Source organism: Bactrocera oleae, chromosome 2, assembly GCF_042242935.1.
Source record: "Bactrocera oleae isolate idBacOlea1 chromosome 2, idBacOlea1, whole genome shotgun sequence".
NCBI lineage: Eukaryota > Metazoa > Arthropoda > Insecta > Diptera > Tephritidae > Bactrocera > Bactrocera oleae.
Genome location: NC_091536.1, coordinates 75,764,281 through 75,790,022, shown reverse-complemented (window position 1 = coordinate 75,790,022; position 25,742 = coordinate 75,764,281). Strand labels below are relative to the sequence as shown.

The 25,742-nt window shown below is 32.4% G+C and overlaps 1 protein-coding gene across 2 annotated transcripts in view; it reads left to right on the top strand.

Moving 5' to 3' along the window:
* Positions 1 to 20,735, top strand: part of LOC106620504 (lateral signaling target protein 2 homolog) — a 54,736-nt gene extending 34,001 nt beyond the window's left edge. The window contains exons 3-6 of one of the 2 annotated variants that reach the window (XM_036368562.2): positions 16,414 to 16,554; positions 16,659 to 17,399; positions 17,717 to 19,227; positions 19,287 to 20,735. In XM_036368562.2, the coding sequence (XP_036224455.2) occupies positions 16,414 to 16,554; positions 16,659 to 17,399; positions 17,717 to 19,227; positions 19,287 to 20,487 (3,594 nt within the window). In that variant the 3' untranslated portion in view covers positions 20,488 to 20,735. The remainder of the gene's footprint in view (positions 1 to 16,413; positions 16,555 to 16,658; positions 17,400 to 17,716; positions 19,228 to 19,286) is intronic. The other variant, XM_036368563.2, reaches the window with a different exon arrangement.
* The last annotated feature ends 5,007 nt before the right edge of the window (positions 20,736 to 25,742 follow it).

Below are 25,742 nucleotides of genomic sequence, written 5' to 3'. Positions count from 1 at the left end.
TTTCGCTTCAGTAGCAAAGTAGCAAAACATTCAGAGCAAGAACAACAGAAACAAAAAAGTTCCCAGTAACATTTACATACACATACATATGTATGTACTTACATATACTCATCCATGCTTGCATACACATACATATACACATATTTGAAATTTATATTCACAAAATTGGTATATATTTACTTATTGATATATCTATATGTTTAGATATAGGTGCTTGTATTGTATATACATATATTTAAATATGTATGTATTCGTAAAAAGCTTATATAAATTGTATCGTGTGATTTTGTCAGCAAATACGTCGTTGTTTGTTATTTATATTAGCTATCTGCCGCCATTTATTAAGTCAGACTTATATATAAACACACAAAACTACCATATACTTCCATATTGATAAATAAGTATATACATATATACATATTGTTAAATATAGATTATATGCTGGTATTAAACTGTTCAATTCGAGCTTTGTTCAATAATTTGCAATTTTGATATATTGCATAGGCATATTGAATTAAGCCAAGTCGCAGAAATTGAAAATAGAAAATGGAAACACAAATCAAATCGGCGAGCACATAAACACACGTACACACATATACAATATACATATATGTACATATTCACATATGTTATATAGAATATCGATATGGTCAAGGCATTGACAGCGGCGACATGTTTTGCATATAAAAGTAATTTATGTGTATTTGTACTCGCAATTTGATTACTGCCGCGATTATAAAGTCAGTACAATAAGAGAAATAAAAAAAGCAGTATCATTGCCTAACCCCTTTTATGGCAAATTGCCCGCGGTGTGTTGCTTGAATTCTGGCATATGTGCAATACAAACAAAAAACAACAAAAAACAGTAATGCAAGCACTTGAGTCTCAGCTAACTGCATGTCTGTGTGTATGTATTACGCTTTTTATATACACACTTAGATACATGTACGAGTATATATTTGTGTGGCAAAGTGCATATATGTACCTATGTGATTTAATTGCCTTTTCTTGTCACCCATCGAAAAAAAAAGTTAATTTAATTGCCACCCAAAAACCGCACCGCTTAGCTTCGCCGACTTGTCGGCTAATTGATAATTGACAAAAACTTATGCTGAAATCTTAAAAAGTTTTTTTTCGTAATTTGTTTCATGTGTCAATTACAACGATCGTTAGACGGATTTAAATGTTTGGTAATTAGTTTAATCTATCATTGTATTCTGTATCGTTGTAAGTAGGTGTGCTTATCGTGGAATATTAAAATCAACTAATTGAATTCTTAAATGTGTAAGCTTTTTTTCAAAAAGCAAAATGTTGATTTTATTATCGCGAAAGTATAAAATGGTTTGCTAATATCACTGCAAATCTCTTGTAGATATGACTATGAGAGTTTGACGTTTTTTTTTTATCACAAAAAAGAAATAAAACAACTTTATAAGCATACATCTGGCACCCCGAAATAACAGTTGGATAAAAATGCAGCTTTGAATCGTTTAGTGCGGTCTCTTTTTTGCATTTTGCGAGAAAACTTACCATTGAAATGTATATCCCATTCATCCCACCATCAGAAAGTATTTTTTTGAGCTAACTTACATATTGTCAGATATACCTATGCGGTATAAAGTCGGCCGGAAGTTCGAAAATCTTTCTATTAGCTATAGGAAGGCTAAGGGAAGTATTGACCCGATTGCACAGAGATATACTATTAACAGAAAAGCATTTTCTCCTAATTCTTATAATATATCTTACACTTTTGGCCGATATTTTCGGTTTTAGACTGAAGATGGCATACATAAAAGGCACTATTTGTGCACAGTTTTATCCCAATGTATTCATTGATGCTTGATTTGTATACCGAAAAGTGAAAGAATCATATGGAATTTAAAATTATGCTATATGGGAATAGGCGGGGGCACCAACTCCTATACAACTTTCTTGCACCATCTTGAATGTAAAATTTGGTGGCTCTGGCGCATTAGTTATTGATTTATCGCACTTTTAGTAGTTTTTTACAAAACCGTTTTATGGCGACAACTAAACTTGTATACTTTGTAGCAACATGTTGCAAGGGTATAAAAATAATTCTCATAAAAATAATATCAACCAACACAAATTTGAGAATATTTACACAACACTTTTATGAATACTAAAAAACCGAGTATCTTTGCTCTATGTTTGATAAGCTTAGGGTGGTAGAAGATCTTCTTCGACAGACTTCAGCTTCCTCCTAAACTACTGCATAGATGATAGGTTTTGGTTATCTTTTTCTTTACAAAACCAATACCAGGTTTTCGTTTTCAGAAAACAAAATTACATGTGAGTGCTACCAATTGAACTTGCGTTGTTTCGTGGATTATGACGTCATTAATTTTTTAACACTCTTTTTAATTTCAGCTTAGGCTAAGCATTGTGTACTCATTCGTTGAAATGTTTGACCTTTACTTCCTAATAAAGCTTTGAATTACTATATTCACATTTGTCTATGCCTACTACAAGTGACCTCGAAACTGTGTCAAATCTGTGTTCACCTCATTCATACCGCCTGGTAGTTGTTATTTATCTAATTGTCACCGAAAAACACGCTTGGTCTATAAATTTTAATTAGACCCCTGTGTGCCGCACGCAAATAGGCGTGTCTCATCATCGGTAGGCATGCAATTTCGCCACAATTACATACGTGATTTTTCGTTTCTAGACGGCAGGCGAGCTAGAGCGATTGTAATTCGAATGCATGAATGAAATTTTCCGCTTCTGCACTAATAGGTCGCATCAGCTGGTGCAGCGGTTTTTAATTTTTTTCACTGTTTGCGATTTTTTATTTTTCTTCTATTTTTTTTTTTTGTTTTGGCTGCTTTGTGTCTGCCTTGGGAGCACTTTTCGCACGCGCCACTTCGCCTGTGCCAAAAAAAAAAGACATTTTGCGAAATCACACAGGTTTTTTTGCTTGTTGTTTTATATATTATATATTTGTATGTATGTATGTTTGTTGTTGTATGTAGGTGACCGTTTCGAAAGCTGTCTGTCTGCCATTAAATCATCTTTTGGCGAAAGAAACTCGAGTGCCAGTGAAAATTGGAAAGCAACCATGAGTGATGGATAGTAGCTCTCCACGCTCTTTCTGCTGCGCCGCTTGTGCTCAATGACCAACGCTGTGCGGCGTGAAATCATAAAAATATTGCATTTTCAAGGCTGTGAAGGAAATAAAAAATCGCAATCATTTTCATGACAGCCTTGTGGCTGCAAGGGCTATCTCTGGGTGATTATGAAATTGATATAGCAGCGGCTAGTGCTGCATTTACGTTGATTGCTTTTGGCTATCACAATTTTCGCCCCTTTTTTTACTCAGTACTTTTAATGATTTAGCACTGACTTGATTTTGCACTTTCGATTTTTGTTGCATTAAAAATATTTGAAATGAAAAATAAATTAAATAAAAAATATCTAAACCAAGAAAAATACCCTACCAAGAAAAAACGTAAACTACGGTTGTACCAAAGCTATAATACCCTTCACAAATGCATAAAAGTTATAAAACGATCTTTATCTTGATTTTGATCGGCCAGTTTAATTCGCAGCTTTATGCTATAATTGTCTGATTTGAATAATTTCTTCGGAAATTGTATCGATGCTTTAACAATAATCCATGCCAAATTTGGATCGATCGATTTGTATGGCAGCTATATGCTATAGTTGCCCGATGTCGACGGTTCCAACAAATGAGCCGCCTCAAAAATAGTTTACTATTTGTAATGGATGAACACAGATTTTCAAAACTATCCATCAACTCATCAAATCTTGGCCTAAACACTTGTCAAACACACTTTTATGTATTTAGCAACACGCCATTTCCTGTTATGTTTGATTGATTAGCTGTCTACGTAAATACCTAGTCATGAAATGAACTACACGACACCACGTACAACTAGTTTTAACTCAATTTGAACTAGTTCGCAGATTTTGTTTTTCGCATTTTTCATAAAACAGTCGTGTGCGAGATCAATCGAAATATTGCACATAGTTTCTTGTAAAATAAAAAAATTTCAAAATTGTCAATAAATCAAATATAGTTTTAGACTGCAAGGACATAAAAAAATAAATCGCTGTAAATCTCTTACATTTAAAAGTTTATATCTAGAATTTCGATAAGCTTTTTGGACAAGTTTTCGAAAAAAAATGGGTCTGCCGAGACTTATTCTTTTGCTAAAGAAATCTATTTCTACTTTTCCAAGTAACCAATGGATAGGTTCCAGCTTTATGCATCACAAATGTAGACATAAAGTTTATTTGATTTTTTCGAATATACATACATATTTCGAAATTTGGTGTAATGTCGGCTTGCTCTCAAGTACTTATTGCTTTTTTGTGTTCTAAATTGCATTAATTTATTAATGTTTAATAAAAAAAAAACACACTTTTCTAAATAACTCAATACCATAGTTACAGGTCTGGTTTTTTTCGGACTCGTATTTTTTTTTTGTAGTTTTAGACCAGCATTTTTTCATACTAAATAATTCCGCGCTTCAGGTCAAACATATACAAAATTTGCTTTAATTTTTCAATTAAAATTTTTACCGCAATTATTCGCTGGATTTTCACTTACATATGGTACCCACACAAAGATATTATAGGTATGTATCTGTGTGTTGTGCAATTTTGTTGTAAACATGTACTCGTGCAGCAAATTATATTTTCCAGTCCATTACAACTTGGCAATGACTCATTTCCACTTCCAACCATTCACGCTAATTGTTATGAAATAATTATCCGATCGTTGTCGTGGGGGATTTTTCAATTTTTCGTTTACAACACATATGTCGAGTTTCAATTTATTTCACTAATACGTAATAAAAGTGCAATAAATCTTCAACTTTTCAGACTTTTTAGCGTCACAATGCTTTTGTGTGCCGTTATCGTATTTGCTTACGATAACCAATAAAGGTCTTGGGCGTACAACAAATTTAAGACTTCACATGTCACATGTCAAACAAATATAGTTTTAAAAAATATTCGTCATTAAAATACTGCGCTTTCGTCGTTATAACGGCGATGTCACCGCATTTGATTAAAAAATTTATTCATGGGAATTAACATAATACTTGTAACCCGTTAGTTTGCTATTAACTGGTAATTTTATAGCGGATTTTGCTTCATATAAATTATTATGGAAACTTCGTTATGTCAGGTATTTAAATGTAAACATCTAAGCCGCTTTGAATTGCGAAATGTTGTTGGCGATTAAAATGTAAAAAACTTGTTTTACTTTATAAAAAATTAATGTGAAACCATTAAGAGTAAATAAGAAATGCATTTTACAAATAAAAATAATATTTACACTTAAACAACAAAACAAAGTTGTCTCAAAAATCATTAACTGTGGGGTAGAAATATTTTTCTGTTAAAAATATCTGGAAACATATAAAATTTAATGCTTTTCAGGGAATTGTAAAATTTAATGAAAGTTTACTAAATTTGCGATTGCGTTAAATGTTTTTTTTTTATGCGCCAAATTGTAGGCAACGTTTAGCTGTCATATTTGTTGACTTTTAAAGAAACTAAAACAGCAAAGATGCACGTTAGAAAGCGATTAATAAACAGTAATCAGAAGACCTCATGATTACTGTATAAAAGTGAATACTTTATCGAATAGAATACAAAATTACACTAGACCGTGCACTTTCTATACGAGTATATTGCAGAAAAGCAAAACGTTTAAACTTATTCAAAGTTTACAAGCTTTTGAAAATAGATTGATAGGTTGAGTTTAAATTTTATATAACGGTAAATAGTGAGTTTCTTTACAGTCTTGTTTCTTAAACAGAAGGCACTTACATTGTAAGGCTTTAAATTAAAATAACCTTGCGTTCTAAGTATTATTAGTGTTAAAATTTACCGGATAAACCAATAAAAAATATCGCTAATACTCTTCTAGAGCGACTATTTTTATGACAAATATGAGAAGTAAAAAAAATTCTGATAGCTATTTCTATTTGAAAATTCAGTATACACTGCTAAACAATTTACAAAATGTACCAAAAATCATTAACTTTTGTGTTTTTTAATTTTTTTTTCGAAAAATTCGATCTACCGAAAATTGTACGAAGACTTATACTTAGGGTAAAGAATATGATTCATCTCTTGAAAGTAGTATATGCATATACTTTTTTCGCCATATCTATATATATATATACATATATATATATATATTAGATCTTTTTGAATACTATATGTACATATTTCGAATTTTGGCTGAAAAAGGTCTTGAATGCAGTTTTTTCAAATAATACGACTACAACGCCACCTAGCGATTTTAATCTTATCACTCAAAGTGATCTTGCCCGAAAATCGAAAAAAAGATTCAGATAACATTTAGTCGATTAAAGAAGGATTGGTTAACTTTGAATCGATAAAAAGAATTTTAGTTAATTTTTAATCGATAAAAAAGATTAATATAACTTTTAGTCAATTAAAAGTGGATTAGTTAATTTTTAATCGATAAAAAAGATTCAGATAACTTTTAACCCATAAAAACAGGTTTAGATAAATTTTAACTGTCAAAAGAGACTCTGATGGATTTAAATTAAAGAAAAGGTTTAGATAATTTTTAACCTTAAAAAAATATTCAGATAACTTTCAATTGATCAAAAGGGGTTAGTTAACTTTTAACCGACAAGAAAAGATTCAGAAAATTTATAATCAATACAAAATATGATAACTTTTAACCGTCAAAAGATAACTTTGAATTGATAAAAAAAAAGTATAGATAATTTGTTTTTCAATGCAGCACCAGAAAAGTTGTCAAATTACACTTTTCTTCTTTATTAATATAACTTATTTGTATAAATATTATATGTGTGTATATCAAGACCGTCAAAGGTTTGACATTGAGCAATGACAAAAAAATTGCTAAAAAAATAGAAACTTCTGCAGTAACATAAAATTCATCCTTTTTCATTTAATGACACAGCAATGTCGATTTTCTCATACTGCAGATCAAGTAGGTATGTGTCATGCGTTTGTCATCGCATGTCAAAAATACACCCACACACATACACACACTTGTGGCTTTCTGTATGCACGTACAAGTACATACTGCCACACACACATACATACATACATAGATATCACATAATAAGTTCGAAGTTCGTAAATTTTGTCCCTGCCATTTAGCCTTGTCCACTTCGATTTCGTAATCTGCCACACGAGGCGGGCGAGGAACGGTCATTGGCAAGATATTTGGGGGTTATTGCCTCCATAAGGCAGCCACTTCAGTGTTGCCCAAAAACAAAAACAAACAAAAACTGTACGATTTTAAGTATTAACATAAGTGTTTATGAATATTATGAGTTGGCAGCACCCACATATACACACATACTCAGCTCCATATATGCCTGCCGCATGGACACTCGCGCAGACATTGCGCAGGAGGTGTTGCTCAGCGCTGCTATTAGCTAACAACATGAGTCACGCACCGTGAGGCGCCTTGTTCGGTTTGAGGTCAATAACGTTCAGTGACAGTGTAGGCCAATTGCCTAACACACACACACACACACAGCTAACTACTTGTTATTACAGCGAACGTAAACAATCAGGCGCACAGTTGGAATATCAGGCCATTTACCACTTAACACCATTTTTTTTTTTTACTTTTTCAAATATGTTTATACTTTAATATTTAGTTTGCCAACATTTGTAACACCCGGAAAGAAACGTATAAAAATATATCAATGATCAGCATGACGTCGATTTAGCTGTCTGTCTGTCTGTTCAAAAGCGAACAAGCCTCTCAGTTTTTAAATTTGCTCTTTTTCCCAAAAAGCTGTTCATTTGACGAACCCGCCGATATCGGACACCATAGCATATATGTAGGTGTCATACAAACTGAACCACCAATATCATGTTTTTGTATGAGAAACTTTTCTTTTCGACGCGATATCTTGACGAAATTCGGCATGAATTATTGTCCAAGGCAACGGTAAAATCTCCAAACAATTTGTTCAAATTGAATTACTATAGTATATACATATGTACATAGCTGGCATACAAACTGACCGATCAAAATCCAGTTCTTGGTCAAAAGTATTATAGCTTCGGTACCTTTCTTTATTGTTTTAATTAAATTTTCTTTAAAAAAAAATTTGTTTTTTTAATATTTTTTTTTGCATATTCTTATATTTTAAATAATAATATGTTCGAAAACTTCATTGTTTTTTTTTAAATCTTAATATTAATATTTTAATTTAATTTTAATTTTTTTTATGTATATTTTTTTTTTTAATTTTTTTATATATAAATATATTTTTCAACATATTTTTTTCAGTATTTATTTTCAACACCATCTCTGTCTGAGAACTTTATTGTTTCTTGATTAAAAGCTTCTCTATCTTGCTGATATCTTCATTAGGTGTGTTTATTTGGTTCTCAAGCTTTTATGGCTTGTAACATATTCTCGTATATATATACATTTGTTGTATATTTAAAATGTTTATTTATTGTTCTATTGTTTATAATTACTGTTTATACGTTAATATATTTACACATACATATATAAAATTGCTGCGAGAGTAAAGACTCTCTCTGCGTGCCGCTTCGAAGTGACAGCGAATTTTCCGATTAGACTTTTCACATGAAGACTGCGGATTCGTGCGCTTAACCTAAGTGTAAGCCAAGGTAACAGGCGCTGAGGTGAGCGGCCGCTACTCGTGACATTCCAAGTCGTTAACAATACATCTCCATTCGTATACACAATATATATTTATCATATCGTGTCTTTGTGACGTAATTGCTTATGATTATGAATTGTAATCAATTTAGATTGCCACTTCTTAAGCATTCTTACATGGTCTGCTAAGTTCAAGGGCAGTTAGACACCCCAAATAGAATATTTGTTTGCAGAGCTCGCTTTTTTACTTTTTCTATAGAACGTTTTTGTTGTTGTTATGTCGTAGATAAAATGTGGAACAAGCAATTCGCTGTGTGAGTAACTCATATTGTTATTGCGTTTCATTTATTATAATTGCAAAACTCAGACGAAAATGGAATTAAAAAATTAAATTTATGTATGTATATAAAGAAGATATTTCTCGTAGCATTTTCGAAAAAACGTTATGAAAAAACTTAGAAGCGTTTACGCCTCTGTAGCAGTGGGAGTGCCTCAGTAAACGAAGCCTAAAGTCCTTATATTCCTGCGAAATTTTTGTTTATTTCAAATTGTTTGGCAGTTTCAGTTTACCATATGAAAAAAATCTAATCATCTATAAAACTGAGCAAAAACATAACTTAATCCTTGATTTGGTCTTTAGAGAGACCTATTCGATTATTGATAGTGAGTACAATTTTTTCGAGTGGCCTCTTAAATTTATTATATTTATTTACGTGAAATATTTTAATAAATTATTTTATATTATGTTTTCACCAAAATTTTTAAGTGATTATATTACATTTAATTTGTTCACTAATCTTAACTGTCCTCACTGCCATTGGAGATTTATAAAACAGCTGTTTCTGACAAGCCGATCGAAGCTGTGGCATTTTTTCTTCCCACATTACACTTTTTTTAACTCCATATTAGTCTTTTTGATACTTTTTACTGCAATTTTCACTTATTTATCTGATATTGCTTAACTTTTTTTATTTTATTGGTTTGTTTAATTTTTGTTCACTTTGACAGTTTGTAGTGTCAAAATCGGTTATGATAAAACAAAATGTGGCAAACAGATGGCGCTCAGGGTTATGCAGGGAGATTTCGAGTAGATTACATTCAAATCACCTCGGTGACGAGATTAAGAATTATTTTTGTGTGACGAAATCTGTCTAAATCCATTAGATCAGTGAGATAGTCTACTCAACAGCCTAAATCTCGTGATTAAGTGTCGGCCGGAACATGGCCAATAACGTTACTTTCACAGGAAGTTTCCCGCTAAAAAAGTTTAATAAATGTTTTTAACTATTGTCCTAGCTACCAGGGAGAGTTTTTCGTAAATTTTAGTAAATTAAACTTAAAAATGATGTGGCAGCGAACATTTTTTTCTACAAAAATATTTCCTGGAACATGATTTATTTTTTTATTATATTTGTAAATGGCAACCGTTTCTAGTAAATATCAGTCGTACGTTTTTCGAATTAATTTTGAATCTAAATTAAAAGAATTTCCAGTTAATATATTTTTTTTTTAGGAAAGCAACTCGTTCGACAAAAAATATATGTGGCATATGTAAGAACTTATGAGTTCAGGTCTTTTCCAATTTGCATTTTAAATATAAATTTAGCATTTTGAATTCTCAAATTAGTAATATTTTTTTCTTCAAAGTGACCTCTATTCGACAAAAAGTTTAAAATCAGTTGGTGTGTTTCTTACATATTTATATAAGTTGCTAAAATTATATACTATTATTGTTGTTATAATAATGTTATATGTGAAAATAAATATATATTTTCTCTTCTGTGATATAGTTGTGAGCTCTATTTTGACTGAAATCTAAGAGGCCATTATCTTTAATGGCAAGATTTTTTCCATGAATTAGTCATAATTGACGGTAGCCTCGGTTAAAGCCAAATTATTGCAATTAACAAAATCACAATTTTTTTTTCTTCTGCATAAACGATTTTACACATGTTTAGATATAGACAACTTGTGCCTCAAAGTCTGTCATATTTGAAACTTACCTCAAACCGCATTTACTTTTGCCATTCATTTACGTACATATCTGATGTGCGAATTTCAGATGTACGCTCATTTTTAACCACTAGGCTTTCGTTTTTGAGCATTTTATATCATTATCGACACATACATATGTGCATACCTTTATGTTTTTTTTTTTTGTGTCTCTTGCTTTGCATTTACCGGTTTTTGTGCGAATAACGTTTTGTGAACTGCGCAATTGACTGCGAATGATATAAAAGAGCAAATGCCCCGCACTCTTACACATACATACATACATATATGCATTCACCGCTAACCAATCAGCCAAATAACTGCCAAATGGCCAAGCGTTCAACCTGTAAAGTTAAACAGCGAGCAAGCAAAACAGTCAGTTCAGTTAGTCAATTAGCGCGCACACATATACATTCATATACGCTTATGCATGCATACAAGTATATGTATTTACATATTTATATTTAAGTACATATATGCAAAATTGACTGAACTTATTTGTTGTTTGTGTGCAAATTTTTCATCGCTTTTTGCACTGAAGCTAATTCAAAGTTTAAACAGTGGCGAGTATATAAAAAAAAAAAATTTTAAAATATAAACAAACTTTTATAAATAGAAATTAATAAAACCATATAAACAAAAAAGTATGTATGTATATAAAAAAATTAAAATTGCAAACAACAAGTTCAAAAGCGTTTTTATTTTACTTTAAACTTTTCTTTTATGCCTTTCTGCGTATTTTTCACTGGAGTTCATGCAAAGTATAAACAGTGGCGAGTATAAAAAATAATACAAAACTGTAAAAAATTTAAAGCAAGAATAATTAAAAAAAAATTTAATAAAATTAAAAAATAATAATTTAAAAAAATTAAATAAAATTCAAAATATAATAACTAAAAAAAAAGATTAAAATAAATTAATATATAAAAAATATATATAAAAAAATATAAAAAAAAAAACATTAAACAAAAAAATTAAAAAAAAACAAGCCGAAGAAAAATATAAAAAAGGTATATTAATTTAAAAAAATGATAACAAAAGTTCAATTTAATTTTCTCGCTCGTTTTAGCGCGCTTTTTCTTTTATGTTTTTCGTTTATTCGCTAAGTTTTGCTGTTGCGTTCGTATACACACATGAGTGTGTGCAGGAAATTCAATTATGTTGTGATTGCTTGTGTGTATGCATTGTTTTTTTTTGTTTTGTTTTATTTATTTATTGTTTTATTTATTTATTTTCTTTTACATTTTTTTATTTTTTATTATTTGTTTTAGTTTTTTACTTTTTTGTTTTTTTAATTTTATTTTTTTTTTGTGGCGAGCTGCAAAACCGATCGACCGCCAATAACCCTATAAACTGATAAACCGTCTGCTTTTACTCATGCGCAACTTTGCTGTGTGTGTGTGTGTTTTAGCGCTTGGAAATTTTTTCATAACTGGATTCAATTTGTGTTTTTGTTTTCTTGTTGGCAGCAGAGGCGTCAACAGTTTATCGTCATTGCGACATCTGTCACTTGTGTTGATTTATCGCGCACGGTGGCAGCGAATAATTAGTCGGCATTTGTTGCAACAACACCACTTAGTAAGTGTGATTAAAAGGTGTCGCGACATCTTTTTCTTCCAAACAAACACAAATACCATTTTGTTTTTGTAACTTGTGCCTAAATTCTGCACCGTTAAAAAGTCACAGCTGAAAATATGTTACGTATCCGTTATGCCGCTACTTTGTGTTGACCCCATTTAGCGCACACTTTGATTTGGCGGTGACCCAGATGTTAAAGCGGCGTCAATCTCTTTGCTGTTTCTTTTAATTTAATTATATATTTGTAGCAATTTGACTTTGTGTTTACTATATTTTTCCTAAACTTATTTTTATGTGTCGGTCACTCTATCGATTTGGAACAAATGTTGCTCAATCTCAAGACGAGATTTTTGCTAAAGTTTCCAAGTGTCTATAAGTTTTTCACAACCACGTCTACTTTCCATATGATGTTATTTGAAATATATCAAAAATATTCAGCATCGATCATTATTTTCTCTTAGCCCCTAGATATTTTAAAGGGATGAAATCGAAGCGTACCTTTCCTTAGACCCCGCCCACCAAACAAAATTATTTGTGCCCCTACTGTTAACTTTATACCATATACTTATATCGAAAATGTTAGAGATATTTAAAATAAATATTTAGATTGTTTAGTATATGTAAATATTGTAAGTTGGTACCAAAACTGAAAGCAAGCACTTTCACTTTCTATCTCTCTTTGTTTGACTCTTTCCTTCCTCTCTGCCCTTGCGCTCTTTCAAAAAATGTATGCTTTTTATTCTATCTCCCTTTAATTACACCAGCTTATGCGATTCAGACTAATTTGTTGTCGATTCACTCTTGCCCAAGGTTGGCAGAATCGAAGATCACTAAAAATTTCGTTCACACATTGCTATGAGTATTTTCTCTTTTTCAGCTCATTTATTTAATTTCAATTTCATATGTAACTTAGCGTTTCTTTTTGAATGTGTTTATTCGAGTTTTAATAATTTTTAATATTCCTTTTACCTCAATTTTCGTTGTCTCACCATTCATTTTTATGTCTTTCTCTACTCAATTGCGATAAAGCGTGAATTTGCGGTCCGGCTTATTCCTGATATATATTCCGTTGAAGTTAACGTAGCCCGTTAGCTTGGCTGTTAGCTTCGTATTTTCATCCAGTTATGTGCTTTTCAAATATTATATATACATATATATATGTACATACAAGTATACATACATACAAATAGTTTTCATGTGTATGAATTTATCTACAAGCATGTAAATACAAGTATATATTATATAAATATGATAATGAACCGCTTTTGTTGCATTTTAACTATCATTATTTATTTATCCGATTGCCATCTGTTTTGCGCATCGCCAAGGTCATTTTCTCTTCTTCTTTTTTAGCATAGCGCCTCATGTGTGCTTCAAACTGGTCTTTTAGTCGCTTCATTTCGCTTTCTGTGATTTTTTTGCGCACGTCACAAACATACCATATACTTATATAAGTATATATGTACATATCATGTATTTATGTACATACCTTGTATGTATGTATATATGTATGTGTAATTTTGTTTGCATACTAATTTGCGGCAATGTTAATAATATTATTTACTTTTCTACTCATACACTCGAATTAAATTTGCTGTAGATTTCATTACTTTGTATTTCGTTCGCCCATTTTTTGCTCGTTGTCGCTACTACGCCTTCCTCTAAGATGCCTTCCTTTATATGTACATACGCACACACATATCTATACATAATCATCTGTTCAGATTTCTGCGCGTGTGTTTAATTCCAGTGTTTATTGACCCGATGTTTGCCCTCGATACTCGCACCATATGCTTACCTAAAGCATCTAGACTCTGGCGGCATTTGTAAGAATGTGTGTGTGTGTGTATGTGCGTTTGTTTACATTTAATGTGTGTAAATATGCACGTAATTATCAGATAGTTTTACTGAACACTTTTATTTAATCGAATGAAAATAATGTGTGCATACATACACATACACACACATACACATAAACATACGCACGCACACCCACTTGTAAATATATTGCGTATACTTGACTATAAATTCGCAAATTATATGCCGGATGAATTTTGATAATTTTACTTTATAGCTGATAGTTATAAAGTCATAGATTTTGTCTTTATCTAGCGAACACGTGCGTGTTTCGGAAAGCGTGTGGGCATTCGCAGATAGTTGTACATATTTTAATTTCCTTTTGAAATTTCTATGTATTTAAATATGTGTAATTGTTAAAATTAAGAATCTAGTTTCATAGCAACATTAGGGGTGTTCTTAAATTTATATTTCTATTACTATTACTACTAATTCCAGTGAAATTTGCAATTTTATAATTTCTAATGGTGAAATCTTCGACAACAGAAGTAACTATCGATTGAAAAAAAGAATAATATTATTTTTATTTTTGGGGTGTTTTGGAGTTTTTAATATACCTTTTTCATTAGCGATTCAAGTTGATTAGATAGATAGATTTTGTGTGGTCTACCCTAATATATGTATGTACATATTTTTACTGGAATGAATATTTAATTGCGCTATCCTGGAGTATCCCTATGTTACTGGAGGTTCTCTGAATCTTCGAAAAAAGATTTAATCATTAATTCGTGTAACGTTAAGAAATCGTAGTATTTTAAAGTATACATTTTCAAAAAATATGCGTTTGGAAAAACTTGAGCTCTTGAGTATGCGCGATAGAGTATAGTGAACGAATATATAAACAAAGAATTATTTTTTTATATATGTACATACTTGTATATTTTTAATTTCAAACTCCTTTTTGAAAGCATTTCAATGTCTTGAGTATTAAGTTACGCTTACAATCCACTATACTAGTTATGTCTACTATAATTGACATTTCACATATTAATAACTTGTTCCATCATCCCTGTATTTCTCTCTCCTTTTTCTTTTCCTCTTTCTGTCTCTCGTTTTTCTTTCCCTCTCTCTCTCTTATTTTTCCGTCTCTCTACCCTTTACCCTTTTAAAGATGCCGCTAAATGTAAACTTCTTTCAATTCATTATATACTGGTTTCAGATGCCCATACCGTGGGTCCTCATTTTGATCCCTGTAATAAATTTTAACTCTGGATAGAAAATTTTATAGAAACGCCCGTTTAACAGATAAAAAGTCAAGGTTAAGACCAAAAATAATAGATAAAGTTCCATCATTTTTAGCATAGCTGAGGATGAAGCTTAAATGATTGCATACATTTAGGCATTACGTAAAATAATACACAATTTATACGAATTTGATAAAATTAGATAAGTTGTGCTTTATACTATTTTCACCGACCTAAAATTTTTTTCATTTATTTTCATTTTTTAATTGTAACTTTTACATATTTATAAATAAATTTTTATTGCAGTTTATTTATTAATTTTTTAAGACAATTATATATAATTAATTAATTTCAGTTTAATTTTTTTTGCTATCAAATATTTATTTTTTATTAAATTTTTTTTAACTTAATTTTATTATTATATTTTTTATTATTTTTTTTTATTAATTTTTTTTTATAAATTTTTTTTTATAAATTTTTTAAAAAAAATTTTGTTGTTATTAAAATTTTTTTTCATTAATTTTTTTTTAATATTTAAAAATTTTTTTTTATTGAATTTTTCTCTTAGTATAAAATATTTTTTGCCCTTATTTTACTATTTTTATTTTATTTTAATTATTTCGTGTTGATATTATATATTCTATAACTTGAATTTCTTATTTCACTAAATTACATATGTATGTACATACCCATTTAACAGTTACACTGCGTACAGTAGTATAAACATATAATATATATTCCATACATATATATGTACATATAATAAAATTATAATGGAATTTTCTAGACTTGGAACTGAATATTTTTTGATTCGTCCCACAAATACAAGAAACTGTCAAACTATATATGTATTATTTGCCTGCAATCCTCTCGCTGATAATGCAAGGCAGTCAATCATTTCACTGTCAGTCTATTTAGACTGTCAAGTGTAGAAATACTTTTATTGAATTTTTGTCTACAGAATACAAATTAATTGCATAGTAGGGTAATTATTGTTGGAAATTTCGTAATTTTGTTTTTTCTATTAACATTGTTTAATTATAATTTTTATTTTATTTTATGCTAACCTATAAACATATAATCTTTATTTAAGTTAAAGTTTCCAACTTGATTCTTATAGCCACTTCCACCACTTTGTACTTACAGGCAGATGACAAATCTCTACTAGCACGCTTCTATCATGCAGATCGTTCACTCACAGCCGTCGCCAGCGAATTGGACAGCTTCGATGGGCGCGCAGAGCCAGATCGCTGTTCACGTCTTGTCAGCCGGCTGCGACAGGGACAGGTAGTATCTCTGCACTTACTTTACCAAGAGCTTATACAAATAATTATTATTTTTTCTTTCTCTATCTCTCTCTCTCTCTCTCTATCTCCCTTTCTCTCTCAAAGGACAAAGTACTCTCCATTACTAATTTAATAATGGAAGAGCTGCTTGGCGACGAACGTCATCCGCGTGCGTTTCGTGCGAAATTTCCCGAAGAAGTGCTACAGGAAAATCTGGCCGGTCAGTTATGGTTTGGCGCCGAGTGCCTAGCTGCCGGCTCATCGATAATGCATCGCGAACAGGAGAGCAAAGAGATGCGTCCCTTGGCGCAGGCGGTCACAAAGAGTTTGGGTAATGTGCGCAGCTTGTTGCGTGATCAGTGCCTTCGAAATAATGTGCCGAATAGCAAAACACTACATTTGGATATAAACGATTCCACCACAGAGCAATTGTATGAGAGTTTGAAAATATTCGATCGTTTATTTGCCGAATTCGAATTGCGTTATGTCAGCGCTATGGTGCAGGTGAAAACAAAGGACGAGTACGAGATGCAAGAAATGATATGTGTGCTCTTCTCGGAGACATTGCAACGTGCGCTCAAATTGGGTCTCATCGATCAGGACAAAGTGGATACATTCGATCCGGCTTTAATGTTTTCCATTCCGCGTTTGGCAATTATAACGGGTTTAGTAGTTTTTCCCAAAGGTCCACTCAATATGGATATGCCGGCCGATCAGTTGTCGGAGATGTTTCGACCATTTCGCACAATTCTCATCAAAATACGCGATCTACTGCGTACGCTGAGTAAAAGTGAGTTGCAACAATTGGAGAAGTTGTTATGTACCAATGAGGATATTCAGCTAACGGTGAGTGTGATCCAAAGATACATATACGTTTTTTTTCATACCCTGAACAGGTTATATTAAGTTTGCTACGAAGTTTGTAATACCTAGAAGCAAATGTCGGAGAGTTTTTGAGATATCGTCCAGAGATTTTGCACATGCCCGTTTCTCCATAAGAAGCTCCTCATTTGCCGGAACCATCGATATCGAGCCACTAAGGCCTGTAGCTGACATACAAAATCATTGTTCAATCATCAAATCAATCATTCAATCATTCAAATAATCTCTAATAATTCTCATTGAATATTACTAATAATCGTTTTCTCTCTCCCCACTTTCAGCTGCCAGTCGGCACCAGCAGCATCGAAGCGCCGAGTGAGGATCAACGGAACAATAACAGCACCACTACCAGCACGAATGCGTCTATCACACAAAATCCTGCCAGTAGCACAATTGAGGAGACTCTTGCGCATCCTCTGGAACAACGAAACAATAATTTAAGCGACACTTCACTTACCGCTACTACCTGGGAGACGCAAGTTCCTACTCCCAACTCCAGCACAATGAGTCCAAAACATCCTCTGAGAACTGCTAAAACAGCAGTTGGTAGCGGTGCAGACACATCCAACAACTGCAATAAGTCCCATTGTGACTCTTGCAGCCGTCGCTCGATGTCGTCGGCCTCTAGCAATAGTTCGGCGCTTTCGACACCCGCCGTTTCACCGACTCCATCACATTCGTTGGCATCGACAACGTCCGCAGTATTGAATAGTTCAACTACCTCACCAGCAGACTGGACGGATGATGACGAAAATGACGACGATGATGAGATGGATGAGGATGATGATGATGATGAAGAAGAAGGTGACGTTGATGATAATGATGATATGCTCGTTGACGGAGGTGTAGCTGACGAAACTGACGATGACGAAGTTGTGATCGGTGATTGTGAGAACGAAGACATGGTATCAGCCGACTGTGCTACCGGCTATCTCATTCCAAATACAAATTTCGGCAATTTGCTGCAGCCACAAGAAGTTCCTTTGACGGGCAATTTCATAGCCAGTGAAGATGATGCTTCCAGCAATGCCAATGTGGAGTTGGAAGAAGATCAACAAACCTACCCAGATGAACCCACCACAAGTGCAGCATTAAGACGTCTACGTCTAAGCAGTCAAACTGAACAAATCTCCATTGAGAGTGGCGTTAAAGCGACAATAATTGCTGCTGCAACAACAACAACCACAACACTCTCACCAAAGTCATCACCACCTTCACAAGGTAGCAGTGATAATCTGACCAGTCCCAATGGAAGTGATCAAATGTCCGCATGCAGTTGTGAACCTGCAAGTTCCTCTTCATCCTCGTCCACACAAGGCAGCAACAACAGTGCGTCAAGCGGGAAGCAGGAAACACAGCGTCAATGCAGTAACCATCAACACCATCGTCATCATCATCATGACCATAGTAGCTGCGCGCTTGCGCAAACACACACCGCGCACAGTCACAAAAGTCCGCCAGGTCGCCATTATCCTTATCATCACCACAACCATCATCACCACCATCACCATCATCATCATCATCGGCATAATCGCAGCCGCAATGAACAAACGACGAAGGCGAAAAGCGGCGCTGCTGAAGAAAGTGTTAGTAGTGACGCCAATTCGGCGGAACTTGGGAATCTAAGTGATGTGAAAGAGAATAAGACGTCTAAAACGGCCGCCAGTCAAAGCAACACCTCGAGCGCAGATAGCAGCAGCGCATCTTCGTTGTCGGAGGTTGTTACACATCCGCTACAAGCGCCCAGTGAAGTTAGTCAGGCAATAAAAGTGGCTACGCGCAAACGTTTTAAGTAAGTGTTTTGCCTTCTTTTAGTTAGAGAATTTCACTTTAACTCTATTTTCCTCATAGAAGTATTGAAAATCTGTTGCATCGCCTCTTCGTATGCATAGCCGGCGTGGCTGATCAGCTGCAGACCAATTTCGCCGCCGATTTACGCCAAATTTTGCGCAGCGTATTCCTCATGAATATGTCGCCGGCACAGGAGGATTTGGATATACCCGAAAAACCAAAGGAATCGGAATTATTTGAATTCCGCGCGTCCGAACAAGATGTGATACAGGAGAATGCCGGCTCCAATCAGAGCATTTATTCAGCCGAAGAAGTCAATCCCGAGCTGGACAGTGTATTCCACAATAATGGCGGCGACGGCAGCGGTTCCGGTAGTGGCAACAACAGCAGCAGCAGTGTCGGCGGTGACAGCAACACCAATAATCGGCATTCCCTTAGCGGCGCCATACAGCGTGGCAATACCATAGACGTAGTTGAGTCAAACGCAACGCCGTCTAGTCTACCAGCCGGTCGCGTGCATGTTTGTCGCAGTCGCAGTTTAGGTGATCAAGATCACAGTGATATTGGCGCGACGCCGGCCTCATCCACCCCTGCCACCGCTGCCACAACTGTCGGCAGTCAGAGCAGCCGCTTAAGCGCCTACATTAGCGGTCAACGACAGCGACGAAGTCGTAACGATTCGGTGGGCAGCACATCGCCCATATCATCGTCGTCGTCATCATCATCCGGCTCGTCGGAAAATAACTCGCCAATTAGCCAGCGCACATCAATGCCGCACACCGTCAACAGTCACAATCATAATAACAATGTTAACAATAACAACAATAATAATAATACATCAGGCAGCAGAGCATCACCACCGTCCAGCGCGCTCATAGCACCAAACGCATACGCTGTCGCCGCTGCCACTGTAGCCACCTCCAACGTGATGCGCAACGCCAATGTGAATGTACGCATTTCACCGCCCGCCTGGGTGCCAGACGATAAGGCGCCACGCTGCATGGGCTGTCGTACACAGTTCACCGCATTCCGGCGGCGTCATCATTGTCGCAACTGTGGCGGCGTATTCTGCGGTGTCTGCTCCAATGCAACGGCACCATTGCCCAAATATGGACTGACAAAGGCGGTACGCGTTTGCCGCGATTGCTATGTGAGTGAGATGCGCGCTAGCGCTAGCCTCGCAAGCAGCACCGCACGCTCGCCGCCCATATCACCGCGGTCCAACGCGTCGGCGGCGGCGGCAACTGCTGGCGGTTCGTAGAAGCATGCATTGCACGACGTTGCAAAACTGAATTTGGCGGACGTGGAGTTGTCACGGCACTGTTAGAGAAGTGTATGCATGGCGCGCGCTACTGCTGCTGCTGTTTAGTTGCCACATACATTTGTGCAGCATTTTCCATTTTTTTGTTTTTAAAATTTTACGTAATGAATAGTTACACAATGCGAATGTGTAAAGTATGAATTGTATTGGTCCTTTAGTTGACAATTACAACTGTGTGTTTGTTGTAAGCCTAAAATGTTTTTAATATAAATTTTTTTTTCGAACTAATCAACCATAAAAAAATTCTTTCAAAATCGCGACGTTTGCGTTGGGGAGTGGGATTTTCTGTGATTATATACATATAATGTTATTAAACGTTGCGTCGTGTTGAAATCAAGCTTAGTTTTTCTAAAGACTGTTGGCGCTCACCTTTTTTTTTATGGGTTTGATGATTTTTATTATTATTTTCTGAATTCCTCTTTCTTCTCTAAACTTTCTCTTTTGCACTCTGAATTTTAGTTTAGTAGTCTCTTACTACTAAAAAACTAGACAGCTGTCATTACGTAACACTTTCTAGTTATACTTGTATGTATCAAAGATCGAGTATAAGATCGAAGCTTGTTAAAACGAGCTAAAATTGAAAAAAAAACATATCCACAATTTATAAAATGAGAAGAAAAAGGTGAGAGAATGTAGTTTCTTATTTTTTTTTTATTTTAGGCGCCTCAAGTAATATATTATTATCATAGAAGATTTGTAAACATATACATACATATAATATCTATAAAAAGTGATCTTTTTTGACTAAATAATGATAAAAAATAAAATAATTAAAATTATATAAAATATAACATAATAATTGATCAAAAAATTAAAAAAAAAAGCTAATAATTGAAATTATTTAAAAAATAACAACAAAAAATAAATAAATGAAATAAACTAAATAATTATATATGAAACCCAACAATAAATTATATATGTATGTACATTTTTAATATTTGAAACCTTGTGATATAAAATTATTTATGGGAAAATATGAAAATAACTAATTTATTAATTAAAAAATATAAATAATAATAAATAAGATTATAAAAATTATAAAAAGAAATCAGTTGAAAGATACAAATAGTAATAAATAAAATTCAAAAATAAAAATAATAAGTACTGACAAAATCAATTGAAATAATACAAATTAAACTATTACATAACAAAATGGATAATTGCAACCCAAAAATAAATTACTTATGTATATTTCTGTTATTTGAAAATATATTATTTATGTACATTTCTAATATTTGCAATTTTGTGATAACAATTTTTTATGTTGAAATATCAAAATTATTAATTAATGAATAAAAAAAATTAGAAAATATAAATACTAATAAATAAAATTATAAAAATTAAAACATATAAAAAAATAAATTGATTAAAAAAATATTAATAAACAAAACTAATTAGTTAAGAAACATAAATAATAATAAATAAAATGATAAAAAATTAATGAGAAAAAAAATAAAATTAATTGAAATAAAACAACCAGAACCATTGCATAATTAAATTATATAATTATGATATGAAAACCAAAACTAAATTATTTAAGTATATTTTTAATAGTTCAAACCTTGTGATAAAAATTTTTTTTGTTAAAATCAAAAAAAGTCATCTCAATTAATTAATTAAGAAAAACAAAATACAAATAAAATACTAAAAAATAAAAGAAATTAATATAAAAAGTTATAAAAACATAGTTATATAAATATTTGCTTTTTTTGATACTTGAAAATTTGTGCTAAAAAGATCTTATGTTGAAAAATCAAAATTAATTGTTTTATTAATAATCAATGAAAAAACAATTATTTTCAAAATTCATTTTCACTTGCGACAACGATATAAGAAAACCTACAACTAATAAATAACAATGAATAATTGTAAAAAATAAATTATGATATGATAGAAAATACTTCCCTTGTTCAAATAAAAAAAAAATCGTCTCAATTAATTAATTATGAAAAACAAATAAAAATTGCAAAATAATAAAATAAATTAGATACCTAAAAACAAAAAACAAATAATAATTTATATACATATGTACAAATGAAAAGACATAATACATATGAATTCAAAATAATAATATAAAAATGTTTAATAAAAATGTTGAATAAAAAATATATAATATTAAAACAAAATCAATTATTTTCAATAAGAAACCAAAAAATAAGCTATATATGTATATATTTTTTGATATTCGAAATTTTGTGATAAAAAATCGTATGTTAAAGTGTTCAAAATTCATTGACTTTTACATTAAAAATGTTTATATCTTCAAAATTTATCTTCGTCTCCGCCATTTCCGCTGATTTCCACAAAATACACCACGCAAGCACAAAATAAAATTTTCAGCTACAACACCAAAGATCTTCAGTTGTAGCTTATAAACGCAAACTCCCCTGTCGCAAACCGTCTACACCAACAATTGCATAATGCTTTTAATTTTTTTTACAATTAAACCCTTTTTGAACTGAACTTTAATAAGGGTTCGTAGCATAGATAAAAAGTCACCAACCACAGTGTATGTATGTATTTTTTATGTACAACTTAAAACTTGGTATATTTTTGTATAACTTAGTAACTAAAAATAAAAAAAATGTAACAAAAATATTATTAAAAAAAAGAACATAGACAACTGTTAGTTTTGTAGCAATAAGAGATTTTTGTATTGTATTTTTTAGTAAACGAGGGTATGAGAATAATTTTCTAAATAAATTCCCGTAATAATAAATAATAATAATAGTAATTTAAACAAAAGTAGCAAAACTTGCGCAAAACCGTTTTGTATTGCCGAACTGTGTTTATTTTGAGATGTGTGATGCTGAACAATGAGATAAATTGTAAAACTAGCTTTTAGTGCATAGCGAAAATTCTAAAATAATTTGCAAGTTGCGTTACTGTGTCAAAAAAAAAATATAAAGGAAAAAAAATTGTAACAAAGCGTAGTAGCGAGAGAGATAAAACATTTATTTACACACATATAGCCTTAGATTTCTTGCATTGCTTTTGTAATAACGGTAATTACCATTTTATTTGTACGACTCGCTGAAGTGTCTTAGCAATTGTATTTATACTAATTCATATTGTTTTTGCTTTTATTTTCCGTTGGTTTCTTATGTTTAGCTAATCATTACATATAATTACTACATGATTACTTTACTGTTGACTATTGAAATGTATAATTAATAAAAGATTTTTTGTTTAGAAAATGTTTGCAAAAGTTAAACAACAAATAATAACCATTTTTGTTGCATTTGTTTATGTTTTTGGAATTGCACCAACTGCAAATGAAATAACTATATACTTTTTTTTAATAAATATGTACGAAATTGCCGAAAATAGCTGCTACAAATAACTGTAAGGTTTATTATTATTATTCTATTGGACGAATGTATTTATATATAAATAAAAACAAAAATAAAAAAAATAAAAATAATTTTGCTTGAAATTAATTTCTTCCAAAAGTAATTCAATGATTTTGTGATCTATTATCTGCTTACTTTTATTCAGTTTATTTACAATTTTACTTTTATTAATAATCGGAAGAGAACAGCACTAAGGATTTTCCATGTTTTAATTGAAAGCTGGTGAATCGCAAAATAATTTGTTGAGAAGTAAATAAATAAAAAAATAAGTACTATATACTTACATTATACACACAACAATGTATGAGGAACGGCATGTTTAATTTACGGGGGGTGGGCAAGAAAATCAAGAAAAAAAGTTAACTTCGACCGAAGCTATTATACTGTGAAGGGTATTTCTTATAGCTATATTATATGGCTATTATAATATATGCTATAAACAGATTTTTATCTTGATTGCGATCGATCAGTTTATGGGAAATTTTGTGAAGATATCTCGCCAAATAAAAAACCAAACAGCCTAGAAAAATCGATGGGCGCTTGAAATGAAAATACTCACCCTAGCCAGCAAGTTTTATGAGATAGAAATATTTCTCCGATAACAGAAGCCACTATTCATTATTCGGAATTTTTAAGGGTGTTAGGTTAATGCAAAAAGATAGTTGATGTTTTCGCCTCCATTTATAAAAAATCTATTCATTCACTCCATACTTTCATGTTCAAGAAAATATTCAATTGGTTTGTGGTATGAAAAATATGAAATGCAAACTCTTGATTGTAAATCATTTAAATATCTTGGTAAAATTGCATCTATTGTCGTGCCTGATCTGGTTGTTGAGTCTTGAAATAATTATTCATTTTTAAATTTACTTTCTAAAAATTGTACAAGTGGTTGAGCTTCTTCCAAGGCAAATTTGACATTAAAATCACCGGTTAAAATCATTGGCATAGTGTGCCAATCTTCTCCTAATTCCGCTGCACTAGAGGGAGCATATGCCAATAATGCTCTATGTATGAATTTTATTATATCGTTAATTCTCAGGTTCGGAGTGTTGTAAAGAACAATAATTGCCACACTCTGTCCGCTTTCTATGACACAAAAATAACTTCAACTGTAGCCGCATTCACAGCCAAAAAGTTAATTTGTTGTAAATTCAAAATCATATGGGGAAAGACAATATTTATTCTGTAAGTGGTGTTAAGGTAGACAGCTACCCCACCAACTCTTACATTGGGACGTTTGAAATGGACACACACACCCCACAGCTCCTTCATTGTTTATCCATGTTTTCGGCAATAAAAAAATATTCCGACCGTCAAGTCTACTGTGTGAGCTCGTAAAATTTGGCAATTTAGGGAGAATAATGAGAGAATTAACATTAACATTAATATAATTAACATTATCTGCATTAACCTATCCCTAACATTAACACTACTCCGTATCTGTCGCGTTTTCGTTTCTCTCCCATGTCTCCTTCCGTCCGACTGCCCCACCACGCGCGCCATACCCTCCCTTTTCCTGTCGCTTTTTCGTTTCATTCGATACTGGAATTACAGCTCAACGAGCGCATAGAAGTTTCACTTTAAAAAGTTTTGCATACAAGGGCTGGATTTTAGTCGATAAGTTTCTATGGCAGCTGTATACTATAGTGGTCTGATCTGAACAATTTCTTCGAGAATTATATTTTTGCTTTGAACAATAATTCGTGCAAAATTACGTGATGATATCTCGTCAGATAAAAGAGATAAGTCTCCGACGTTTCCTTCTGTGTCTTACAAACTTCGTGTCAAACATAATATACTCTGTTCAGGATATAACTAAAGGCAGTAAGAAGAACTAAA